A 12,481-nucleotide genomic window follows, 5' to 3' on the forward strand; every position below is an offset into this window, starting at 1 on the left:
TCCAAAAATATATCGTTTATTAAAACTAGATAATCATGTAGCTTGATTGTGATTAACAAGGCTGAGATAAGCGATACATGTATGAAAACACTGTACAGGTAAATGCTATTCTGGAAGAATTCACAGAACAGTGCTCTAAAATCAGCAGTGATCAGTGCACCAAAAGTTAATTTCAAATATATTTTATTCTTTATGTTGTAAAAGACAATACAAAACATTTAAAAGCATTTTATTTACAAATGTACAACATTCAAGATTATATAACATATTTAGTCTATAAACAAAAAAAACTTTGTTCAGAGTTACTCATTTCTTTAAAAAAATAATATGAATGTCTCATATAACATTATTGCACTTTGCGACCACAGCGCGTTGAGAGATTGCCATCACCAATGAGGAGCAAAGTAATTCACCTGATTAAAGTCAAATTGTGGAAGAAAAGAGGTCTCCAGGAAACTCACAGACAAGACCACCACACTTTTATCCTCTCAGCGGTTTTCTTTTTCAAATTCTTTGGTACCTTTTAACATAGTAAAGTCTTGAAGCACCATTCTGTAACATATATATTTAAAGTGTACCTGAAGTCAATGGCTTGGAAGAATAGAGTATTATAAATATAAATGTCTAATACAGTATGTTGAACAGTATGAACTTCACAAACAAAGACAAATGGACTGTTTCTGATTGAATGGAGAAGGCCTCTTAGGATGTGTTCCGTCTGTGTTCTGTCCGAGTTTCTTGTTTCCCTGATAACCGATACAGGGAATGACATTAAGGGCCAGGGTCAAGTGAACTGAACAATCGCGCAAGTTGAGCCTGCTCGGAGGTTGACCCATTATTGCAGTGAAAACAACCAAACTGCTAAGACTTCCAGTAGCCTGAAACTGATCTTTCTGGTTCCTCCCCATTATTTTACTGAAAGACAGATAATGTATGGCATTTATAGCAGTCGGGCAAGTTGAGCTTGCTCTGAGAAAGTTTTGACTTATAATGCAAATAATTCCAGTAGTGATCTTTCTGATTCCTCCCCCGTTAGTATGTAATCTTTCTGATTCCTCCCCCGTTAGTATGTAATCTTTCTGATTCCTCCCCCGTTAGTATGTAATCTTTCTGATTCCTCCCCCGTTAGTATGTAATCTTTCTGATTCCTCCCCCGTTAGTATGTAATCTTTCTGATTCCTCCCCCGTTAGTATGTGATCTTTCTGATTCCTCCCCCGTTAGTATGTGATCTTTCTGATTCCTCCCCCGTTAGTATGTGATCTTTCTGATTCCTCCCCCGTTAGTATGTGATCTTTCTGATTCCTCCCCCGTTAGTATGTGATCTTTCTGATTCCTCCCCCGTTAGTATGTGATCTTTCTGATTCCTCCCCCGTTAGTATGTGATCTTCCTGATTCCTCCCCCGTTAGTATGTGATCTTTGATTCCTCCCCCGTTAGTATGTGATCTTTCTGATTCCTCCCCCATTAGTATGTGATCTTTCTGATTCCTCCCCTGTTAGAATGTGATCTTTCTGATTCCTCCCCCATTAGTATGTGATCTTTCTGATTCCTCCCCCATTAGTATGTGAAAGGCAATTTACATTTTAGGAAAAAGTATCATAATCTTCAGACAATAAAAAAAACAAAACGGTGGTCGCTTAGTGACTAGGGCTGTCCCTGTAAATCTCTGCTAATACATTTCCAGTCACACGTTGGCACCTAGTCCTCCAGGTTTTGTCGATAAATAGATGAGCGATTCCAGTTTTGTCCCACAAAAGAGGTTGTTCTGAGGGTTCTTGTCAAATGTCAGATCACAAGCCCATAGATGGACAAAGAACAGTCTTTAGTCATTGGGTTGGACCCTTGAGAGTGTAACACTACCAGGAAACACATAGCTTGTATTGGTGCTTTGACAATGGATGGCTAGAAGGCAATGTTTATTTGTAAGTCACAAGTTCAGGTCGCTGTTTAATAGTATTTATAGTATTTTAGTATTGGTCCATGGTGTCCAGTGAGTGTCTCATAGGTGTCTCTTCATGTGTAGAGCCAGGTGGTCAGACCTTGAGAAGGCCCTGTCACACTTGGCACACTGGAAGGGGCGATGCCCCGTGTGTTTCCTGTAGTGCCGTGTGAGCTCGTCTGAACGGGCAAACTTCCAGCCGCAGCCCTCCCAGTCACAGCAATAAGGCTTCTCTCCTAGTAATGACAATACATACACACACAGAGAGACAGAGAGAGGTGTGTTAGAATTTTGTTTGTTCTCCTTAGAGTAAAAACAGACCAAAACTCTCCTCACCACAGAAAGAGGTCGGTCCTGTCCTGCAGTAGATAAATTGTAAACGAATCAACCTGCGGTTGTATTTGAACAGGATCAGTATCAACCTGCTGCTGTTGCCTGTTCATGACACCTGCCAACTGGGCTTCTCTCCCTCTCTTTTACCATAATGATGCAGTGGAGTAATTTACTGCTGGCAATACAACAGCCGTTATGCCAGGGGCAAGCATCTTGGGGTAGCAGGGAAGGTAAGAGTTATAGGTGAACATAGAGTGTTCCTTCGGAGGGAAATGAGCTGGAATTACTAGAGCCATATATATATATATTTTTTTTTTTTAATAAAATCCTCTCAATGTAGATCTGTAGTTAAAACAAGGTCACATTGCTGCCTATTACAAAGTGTTCTATTAAAATCAATACATTTGATTATTTCAGCCATTAAAATGTATATGTCTCCTTACAAGGAGACATACAAGGAGACATACAAGGAGACATACAAGGAAAAAGTACAAACAAGGAAAACTACAGTTTATATTAATCCAATGTAAAATTCCATGTCAAAGTTTTCCTACTGTGAATCAAGAAAGGCCTACCATCCCATAATAAACCACAAACTAGAGTAATGAATACTGTCACACATAATTAAGAAGGACAATGGGAATGAAAAACGACACACCTGGTTGAAAGGTTGGTGTAGGCTAACTATGCCTTAAATAAAGTCTGACACAAACAGAGAAAGTGCTTCCTAAAGGTCTTCTGACGTCATAGAAGTGTTTGAAACAGCGTTTTAACAATGAGACAACCAACATGTGTACCAACCTGTGTGCGTTCGGTGATGTGCTTTGAGGTGGGAGCTCTTGGTGTAGGTTTTCCCACAGCCGGCGTAGTCACACGTGTGTGTGGCGATTCTCTTCCTGGGCCAGGAGCGCCGGCCGCGTTTAGGTTTGGGCTCCTCCGGTAGACAGTCTCCGCCCGGGGACATGAGCTCTAGACGGGGGTGAAGAGGGTGGAGTGATGAGCTTCATCATCATCATCCCCTCAGAGTTTACCTCAACATCAGGCACCAGCAAATGATGAATGTGAAAAAAAAGCTCTTGGTCAAAAACACTTAGATTGAAGTTGTACTGACCTTGGTACCGTAGAGACCCAGGCTGTTGAGGGAAGGGCGAGTAGCTTGTCGGAGAGCTGTGGTGGTAGCCCTGGCCAGGCAGAGGGATCTGGGGGTGGGATAACACCTGGCTGGAAGGGTGGTGGTCTGGAGACAGAGATGAAGCTGACCGACTGGCTGTCATAGGACACCCCCCTGGGGAGAAACCGTGGGGGTCGAGGTGAGGCCTCTGTCCAGTTCTGGGCTGGGAGTGTGAGTTCACCCCCCCAAGGTGGAGATCCATGGGTTGGGTGATGTTGCACATGCTGGGGTTCTCCTGCTTTATCATATGACAAACAAAAGGCAAGGAGGAGGGGTCCGTGGCAGCACTGACACCAACACCGGCCTTATTAATCACATTAATGCTTTGGCCGTATTCTGCCATATCCATGGTGGTCTTCACCACAAACTTGCCATGGAGGCTGGTGGGGTGGAGGTATGCTGGGTCCAATTCAGGCCTCATCAGTTCGGCCACAAACCCCCCAGAGGGGGACACGTCGCTGATGTCAGGGATGGTGTACAGCATGTCACTGTGGGCAGAGTCCTGGGGAGAGGGGAGCTGGTAGGAGGAGTAGGAGCCCGGGGAAGGGGACAGGTTCTGGGACCCGCTTGCTGCCATGGCCTCAGCCTGCTGTTGTAGCATAGTGTTGGACAAGATAAAGTCATAGTCTAGCAGGTCCAGATCTTCAGGCTCTTTCTTGGTCATGCCAGTGGAGATATCCTCCTTCCATCTCTAGGGAAGGGAAGAGAAACGCATTACTACACAGCACAAGGACTGAAAGACACCTGTGGTCATAGTCATTCAATGAACATAACGCTGAATGTCCATAGAATTAGGAATTTGAATAATCTAATAGGATATCCTTGGCTAAATCATTGAGACAGGTCTTAGGTCATAACATGCCATTGCCAAATGTTAAATACAGCTACCTGTAGATTCCCCCTCTCTATCTAACTGAAATATATAAAAACTATGATTCTTTGTCAACTGTATCTTATATCTGAGAAAATATTATGTCAGGAGATATTCTTGTGTGTAATCCCAGACCTGCATTGATTAGTTGAACTTTAGTTAGGCTTCTATATAAACACAAGAAACCTCAGATCCTTAAAATAGTCACATTTAATAGCCTATTCTATATTCTCATGATATATTTGGCAATAGATAAGTCAACAACCTAAATCAAATTGTCTTATAATAAAGCAATAGGATGCCACTACTACAATCTAAACACTTATAGTAGGCTACCTTACACTCAGTTAGTAGCCACACTGAAAATTATACTTGCTGGTGCACGCCCCAACAGAGGTGCGGTATTCTGGAGTGCGGCAATGACATAAGGTCAAGCAAAGGAATTTACATAGAAAATACATACGCTACATTAAAACCGATTATGAGCTGACCTACCATTAAACATGCAGAATGTCCTATTTAGGCTAGTCAGACTGTTGATATATAAATAACTAATATAGTAGACCATACTCACTAAATTCGCATGTCCCATGGATTTATTCTTGACATTCGGGCCGCTTGCAAATGTGGATATGGATGGCAAAAGCGTCCCGCTCAATGCCATATTGTCGAAGTCACTTGGTGGGTTGCCTGCATAAACAAAAAATATATTTTTTAAATCAACGTCAAGCCTTTTCGTTTTCGCCCCCCCAAAAATGAATAGGCTAACGTAGTGAATCAAATCCAAGCGCAATGTCTTTATTATGGCAACCCAACATTCTGGATAGTCAAACTGAAAAAAGCCCGCACCTCATCAATGAAAATATAGGCCTACCTGGTTCCTCTGATGAATTTCTTCTGGTAAATACACCGTTTGTTGTACAGCATCAGTTGTGTATTCTTCACGGGTTGACAGTCCGAGATGATGTGGCGCTATACTTCACTCCAAGCCATGCTTGTGGACGCAGCGAATGGAACAGGCAGACTGAGACCGATAAAAAACAAGCTTGGTAATAACGTTGATGCAAATTCATCAGGAGTGAGGCGACACTATAGGGGGATTCCCTCGTCTCCTTAGCAATTCCACTTCCATGCATGGACTAGAGAACAGACTGAACTGACAAAGTGACAGCGGGCAAGGGTTTCCTACCGCTTAAATCATCGCTGGTGGACACGCCTTCGTGTTGCTGAGCAACAGCCAGGCAGGACAGGAACAACACTGCGCGCGCTGCTAGAAAAAAAGAAGGTGCAGTTCATGACGACAGCAAAGAGAGTGCAGGGCTGAAAAAGAGAGAGAAAAAAACTCAAACTGTTTCTGTTTATATCCATACAAAACAGAGCGATGGCAACAGGGAGGCCCTATATGCCGTTTGCCTTTTATCAAGAGCTAATGTAGGTAGGGAAACCGGATCAACGTAATTCTAAAGGACAGGTTTTACGCGCGCATGTAAAGTAGGCTTGTTAGTATAGGAATAATGACTTGTAGCTGCACTCATTGACCTAGATATTGTAACTCCTATAGAAGACACAACAAATGCTCACCTGGAACGGGGACACTCCCCTCTACTGTACGTCTTCGATGGTATGTCGCTCTTGTCCAGGGTTCGGCAACAGGCGGCATGCGGGCCTGAGCGTTTTTAACAAAAGTGAAGAAAGAAATTCAACAACATATGTATATATATTCCGTTGTTGCACCGATACGTTTCCACTTCACAATAACAACACTTACAGTTGACGGGCAGCTGTAGCAGCGCTGACATTTGACGAACTGACATGTAGGAAAGGTGGCATCATATGAAGGTGCCACGTTGAAAGTCACTGAGCTCTTCAGTACGGGCCATTCTGCTGCCAATGTTTGTCTATGGAGATTGCATGGCGGTGTGCTCAATTTTATACACCTGTCAGCAACGTGTGTGTGACTAAAATAGCCACATCCTCTAATTTGAAGTGGTGTCCACATAGTTTTGGTCATATGCATGATCAACCTATACATGAAGTAATCATAAAATTAGAAAAGCATTGGCTCACTTCAGGATTAATTAAGTGTCCATGACTTTTCATTCCCTTAAGGTTTCATAGGTCTCACACCATGTCTTGTGATCATTGAAGGAGTGGGACAGTAAATTATTAAATTATTTCTGAACCTCAGTTTGAGTTCCAATTATGACTATATACTCAACATGCTACACTGAGTGGACAAAACATTAACAACACCTTTCTAATATTAAGTTGCACCCCCTTTTAACCTCAGAATATCCTCAATTCATCTGGGCATGGACTCTACAAGGTGTTGGAAGCGTTTCACAGGGATGCTGGCCCATGACTCCAATACTTCCCACAGTTGTGTCAAGTTGGCTAGATGTCCTTTGGGTGGTGGACCATTCTTGATACACACAGGAAACTGTTGAGTGTGAAAAACCCAGCAGCTTTGTAGTACTTGACACATACCCGTGCGCCTGGCACCTACTACCATACCCCGTTAAAAGGCACTTAAATATTTTGTCTTGCCCATTCACCCTCTGAATGGCGCACACACACAATCTGTGTCTCAATGCTTAAAACTCCTTCTTCAACCTGTCTCCTCCCCTTCATCTCCATGGATTGAAGTGGATTTAACAAGTGACATTAATAAGGGATCATAGTTTTCACCTAGATTCTCACCTGGACTCACCTGCTCAGTCTGTCATGGAAAGAGCAGGTGTCCCCAATGTTTTGTACACTCAATGTCGATGACTATGTACATCTATTTATATAACACCAGTAATACTTATAAACTAGCATGATCTCTGAATCCACTCTCATGTTGTTTTTGAAGTGGGCTGAGGCTGTCAGTGTTTGATCAGAGCTGGAAGCCAACATAAATGTTTTGTCTGTCCCGTAGTTAGACGTCTATCAGTTTAGAGTCCTGTATGGAGAGCAAACACTTCTGGAGCAAACACTACTGGCCCACCAATCCTGTTGCATCAGGATCTTGTCGGTTGGGCCATGTCAACAAGTATCCCATTGGTTGTCTTCATTACCACATTTACAGAACATGATATCTACCTTTCAAGTTAGAGACATGATATGATAGTTGTAGAACAATTGTTTGACTTAGTTTGCAGGTATTATTTTTCCACTATCAACATATTTCTAAGGATATAGTCTAGGCCAACTGTCAGAAGCCATCACATATCTATTTTATAGACTGAACCTCCTGACTTTGGTTGGTGAGAAAATATTTGTTATAAGTTAAAACAATTTCTTTTTTTAATAAAAGAATACCTGTTTCCTGCAGCAGGTTTAAAAACACAAAGGGACCATGTCAGCATGGCCATATTCTTTATGATGGAGGACAATGTCTTTGTATAGAGGACACTTTCAACTCTTTCTGAGGTGGTTGGCTCAGAGAGAGAGAGAGAGGGAGAGAGAGAAAGAGCATTGTGTACCTCCTATCAATTCATGGTTCTATTTACAGTTGGCTATCCATTCCAGTGTAGTCATCATACTAGTACTTATATGAGCCCATTTTATGATGGTTAATTAAAACAAATATATATATGAATAACTTAATTGATGTTCTAACAAAACTAATTAGATTTTCTTTATTTATGCATTTACGTTAAGCGTATAGTATCAACTCTGATCTACAGGTAACTTCCAAAATAAAGGAAACACCAACATAAAGTGTCTTAATAAGGCTTTGGGCCACTACGAGCCAGAACATCTTCAATGCACCTTGGCATAGATTCTGGAACTCTATGGGGGGGGGGGGGGGGGGATGCGACACCCTTTTTCCACAAGAAATTCCATCATTTGCTGTTTTTTCTAATGGTGGTGGAAAACTCTGCTCCAGAATCTCCCATAAATGGTCAATTGGGTTGAGACGGCCATGGCATATGGTTTACATTGTCTTTATGCCCATTCAGTGACCACTTGTGCCTTGTGGATGGGGACATTGTCATCCTATAAGGGCCATATCTATAGTAGCCAAAATAATGGCCTGTCCAGAATTTTTATACATGTCCCCAAGCATGATGGGATGTTAATTGCTTAATTAACTCAGGAACTACACCTGTGTGGAAGCACCTGCTTTCATTATACTTTGTATCTCTCATTTCCTCAAGTGTTTCTGTTATTTTGGAAGTTTCCTGTCTGTTATAGTGCTCCAGAATACAATGCTGTGGTACTTTAAATATAGTCTACCTTGTCCAGACACGTAATCCTTAGGAGGATGTAGTTATCACTGTCCAAACATCATATCTACCTGAAATTATCATAAGAACCTGATGAGGAAAACTGACGTAATGTTTTTGTACATCAACGCTGATCATGTAAACTCAGTACTGTCGAGGTGTCATGTCTTCCATAATTTACCTAAATGACACATCTGATGGTGTGAGATGTGTGCGTGTGTTCTCATGTTAAATTGCCACTAGGATTGGTCCAATCAATGAATGGATGAAGTATGCTGCTAAGCTCTTACCTGCACCAGCAGCTCCAACAGTCTCTTACCTGCACCAGCAGCTCCAACAGTCTCTTACCTGCAGCAGCAGCTCCAACAGTCTCTTACCTGCAGCAGCTCCAACAGTCTCTTACCTGCAGCAGCTCCAACAGTCTCTTACCTGCAGCAGCTCCAACAGTCTCTTACCTGCAGCAGCCACTCCAACAGTCTCTTACCTGCAGCAGCAGCTCCAACAGTCTCTTACCTGCACCAGCAGCTCCAACAGTCTCTTACCTGCACCAGCAGCTCCAACAGTCTCTTACCTGCAGCAGCAGCTCCAACAGTCTCTTACCTGCAGCAGCTCCAACAGTCTCTTACCTGCAGCAGCTCCAACAGTCTCTTACCTGCAGCAGCTCCAACAGTCTCTTACCTGCAGCAGCCACTCCAACAGTCTCTTACCTGCAGCAGCAGCTCCAACAGTCTCTTACCTGCAGCAGCTCCAACAGTCTCTTACCTGCAGCAGCCACTCCAACAGTCTCTTACCTGCAGCAGCCACTCCAACAGTCTCTTACCTGCAGCAGCTCCAACAGTCTCTTACCTGCAGCAGCTCCAACAGTCTCTTACCTGCAGCAGCAGCTCCAACAGTCTCTTACCTGCAGCAGCTCCAACAGTCTCTTACCTGCAGCAGCTCCAACAGTCTCTTACCTGCAGCAGCCACTCCAACAGTCTCTTACCTGCAGCAGCTCCAACAGTCTCTTACCTGCAGCAGCAGCTCCAACAGTCTCTTACCTGCAGCAGCTCCAACTGTCTCTTACCTGCAGCAGCTCCAACAGTCTCTTACCTGAACCAGCAGCTCCAACAGTCTCTTACCTGCAGCAGCTCCAACAGTCTCTTACCTGCACCAGCAGCTCCAACAGTCTCTTACCTGCAGCAGCTCCAACAGTCTCTTACCTGCAGCAGCTCCAACAGTCTCTTACCTGCAGCAATAGCTCCAACAGTCTCTTACCTGCAGCAGCTCCAACAGTCTCTTACCTGCAGCAGCTCCAACAGTCTCTTACCTGCAGCAGCTCCAACAGTCTCTTACCTGCAGCAGCTCCAACAGTCTCTTACCTGCAGCAGCTCCAACAGTCTCTTACCTGCAGCAGCTCCAACAGTCTCTTACCTGCAGCAGCTCCAACAATCTCTTACCTGCAGCAGCCACTCCAACAGTCTCTTACCTGCACCAGCAGCTCCAACAGTCTCTTACCTGCAGCAGCAGCTCCAACAGTCTCTTACCTGCAGCAGCAGCTCCAACAGTCTCTTACCTGCAGCAGCTCCAACAGTCTCTTACCTGCAGCAGCCACTCCAACAGTCTCTTACCTGCAGCAGCTCCAACAGTCTCTTACCTGCACCAGCAGCTCCAACAGTCTCTTACCTGCAGCAGCTCCAACAGTCTCTTACCTGCAGCAGCAGCTCCAACAGTCTCTTACCTGCAGCAGCCACTCCAACAGTCTCTTACCTGCAGCAGCAGCTCCAACAGTCTCTTGAAAGTATTTCCAAGTCGGGTTGTCTCTCAGGTGTTGTTCTTGGCTCTATGTACAGAGTTTCCCATGATGAGACTGGCTGTGTTGTCACAACTATTGTTATGACTGTTCTAGGGCCCTATAAGCTAGGCTCCCACACTATTGGCTGATTGACTGTGGCCTCAAATGGGAATTATCTTTCTATAACTTGTCCTTACCCCTGGGATTGGACTGCGAAGTTGTTGACAAACAGAACCCCCACCCCCACATTCTTCAAGGTTGTCAGGATTTCATCTTAGAGGAACATTTTCTATTTAAAAAAGGCTACGACCGGATTGGTCACTGGAAAGTAAAAATTGTATACCCATCACAGTTGTACTTAATGTCAAATTATTGATATGTTATTCAACAAACATAAGTGTAAAGTGTATAAAGATGGGTAAATAAAGTTTAGAAACCTTCTTGCACAACTCACTGAGCGCTTGGCAGCTGTTGTCTCCAATCAGAGTAGTTGTCTTGATTTTGATGGTTTCCAGCAGCATTCCATCCCCAGCTAGTTCAGTCCCCTTGGAAAGCATTCAAGTCAATATGAGGACTAGAGGATCATACTCCAGATATTGAGGTTTTCACTGCTCTCTTTCCAGATGCTTTACAGTAATAAACAATTGCATTCATTCTTTATTAATGAAAACTCAGTCAAGTTTTGTTAATATCTGTTGCTGTTTATTAAGAATAGCAAACAACTCCCCCACAAATTCGAACGTGATTTTATTTGCTGTGTCTGTCTGCTGTTGTGTCATCTGATTGTGTAGGGTTGGTTGGTTTTTAATTGTCTTTTTAAGTGTGTGAATTATATTATTATGACATTGCGTGTAAGTAGAAGAACTGTCACGCCTGCTCCCGCTTCCCCTTTCTGGCGCTCGAGGGCACCAGGCGGCCAATCATTACGCACCCCTGTCCCCATCATTATGCGCATCAGCGCTCATTGGACTCACCTGGACTCCTTCACTTTGTTGATTGCCCTGTCTATATCTGTCTGTTCCTCAGTTTGTTCCCCTGTGTCAGCATTGATGTCATTATTGTTTATTAAATGTTCCCTCCCTGTACCTGCTTCTCCTCTCCCAGTCCTTACAAGAACAAGCTGGTTAACTCAGTGAGGGACTCAAAGCTCATCTCACAAACTAAGTCTACTTTACTTTATTTGTCCCACATGGCAGTGAAATAAATAATTGAAATGCGTGGGTATGTACCAAGATAAAATGCACCAGTGAAATACATGAGAGAAACATGATAAACGTTTTCCTGTTTATGATTGCTGTCTATTTATTTCCGCACAGACATTGCAGTCAGGTGTGTAGAGGTCATCTCAGGTAGAAGTTATTATCAGGGTAGTTAAGAGATTAAAAAGGATTAATCAAAACAGTTCATGCTTGCTTGTCAGTTCTGCAATTTTGACATTTTGAATGAACATTTAGTATCAAGAGAAGTACATCTTATGGATAGTAACTGAAGATTTTGAAGGCAAAGGCAAGCTTAACATTTCAGTCTAATTTGGCTAGAACCGATGCTCAGGACTGGGCTGTATAGAACAAGAGGTGCTCTACCGTAGCATAATGCTGTAGGAGATGGGTAGACAGACTTGGATGTGCCAATTCATTCCACAAAACAATTCCAGACTTGTTTGCTAGAGCTTCTGTTCATAAAATAAAAAACAACAACAGTGGGCAGGTTTGAAAACATGCAGTACCAGACAGTCAGTGTGGTGGTGTGCAAAGCATTGCATTGGGCCGCGCTCCTCTGTCTCAATTCAATTCAATGGCATGGGAAACATATGTTTACATTGCCAAAGCAAACGGAATAGACAATAAACAAAAGGGACTGTGTGTTTACAAGGCCCCAGCCAAGCTTCCATAGGCAGGGCTCCGCTAGGGAGGGAGAGCAGGAGGAAAGCGGAGTGCGGAGAGAGAGAGAGCGAGGGTGGGAGACAAGCAGAGAAAGGCAGGGAGAGCTCCTGCCGAGCCGCAGGCTGTCCACCCTATGCCTGCGCTGGGATTCCTCTGCAGCCTTAAATATGCTAGTTATTTTTATCCCGCTACGTAATAGAGCCCAGAGCCGTCCCACTCTGTTACAATGTTTCCCTTCAGTCAGGAGAGGAAATGGATCGGAGCCACACTTCCTGGTCACATGGTGCTATAACAGTGCG

At 43.6% G+C, this 12,481-nt stretch overlaps 1 protein-coding gene across 1 annotated transcript; it reads right to left on the bottom strand.

The window, feature by feature from the left end:
• Nucleotides 1–1,899: 1,899 nt before the first annotated feature.
• LOC110536955 (Krueppel-like factor 4) lies at nucleotides 1,900–5,525 on the bottom strand. The gene is made up of 5 exons (XM_090191461.1): nucleotides 5,188–5,525; nucleotides 4,889–5,002; nucleotides 3,384–4,134; nucleotides 3,074–3,241; nucleotides 1,900–2,175 (listed from the first exon to the last, which is right to left on the bottom strand). The coding sequence occupies exons 1-5, from the start codon at nucleotides 5,239–5,241 to the stop codon at nucleotides 2,000–2,002; spliced, it is 1,263 nt and encodes a 420-aa protein (XP_090047587.1). The 5' UTR covers nucleotides 5,242–5,525; the 3' UTR covers nucleotides 1,900–1,999.
• Between the last annotated feature and the right edge of the window lie 6,956 nt (nucleotides 5,526–12,481).

Source organism: Oncorhynchus mykiss, chromosome 12, assembly GCF_057628025.1.
Source record: "Oncorhynchus mykiss isolate SJ-2025 chromosome 12, ASM5762802v1, whole genome shotgun sequence".
NCBI lineage: Eukaryota > Metazoa > Chordata > Actinopteri > Salmoniformes > Salmonidae > Oncorhynchus > Oncorhynchus mykiss.

Coding starts and splice junctions, on each gene's coding strand:
- LOC110536955 (XM_090191461.1), bottom strand. CDS start 5,241: ATGCTGTACAACAAACGGTGTATTTACCAGAAGAAATTCATCAGAGGA. Junction 5,003..5,187: donor AATTCATCAGAGGAACCAGG/TAGGCCTATATT, acceptor GTTTATGCAGGC/AACCCACCAAGTGACTTCGA. Junction 2,176..3,073: donor ACATCACCGAACGCACACAG/GTTGGTACACAT, acceptor TGTCATTACTAG/GAGAGAAGCCTTATTGCTGT.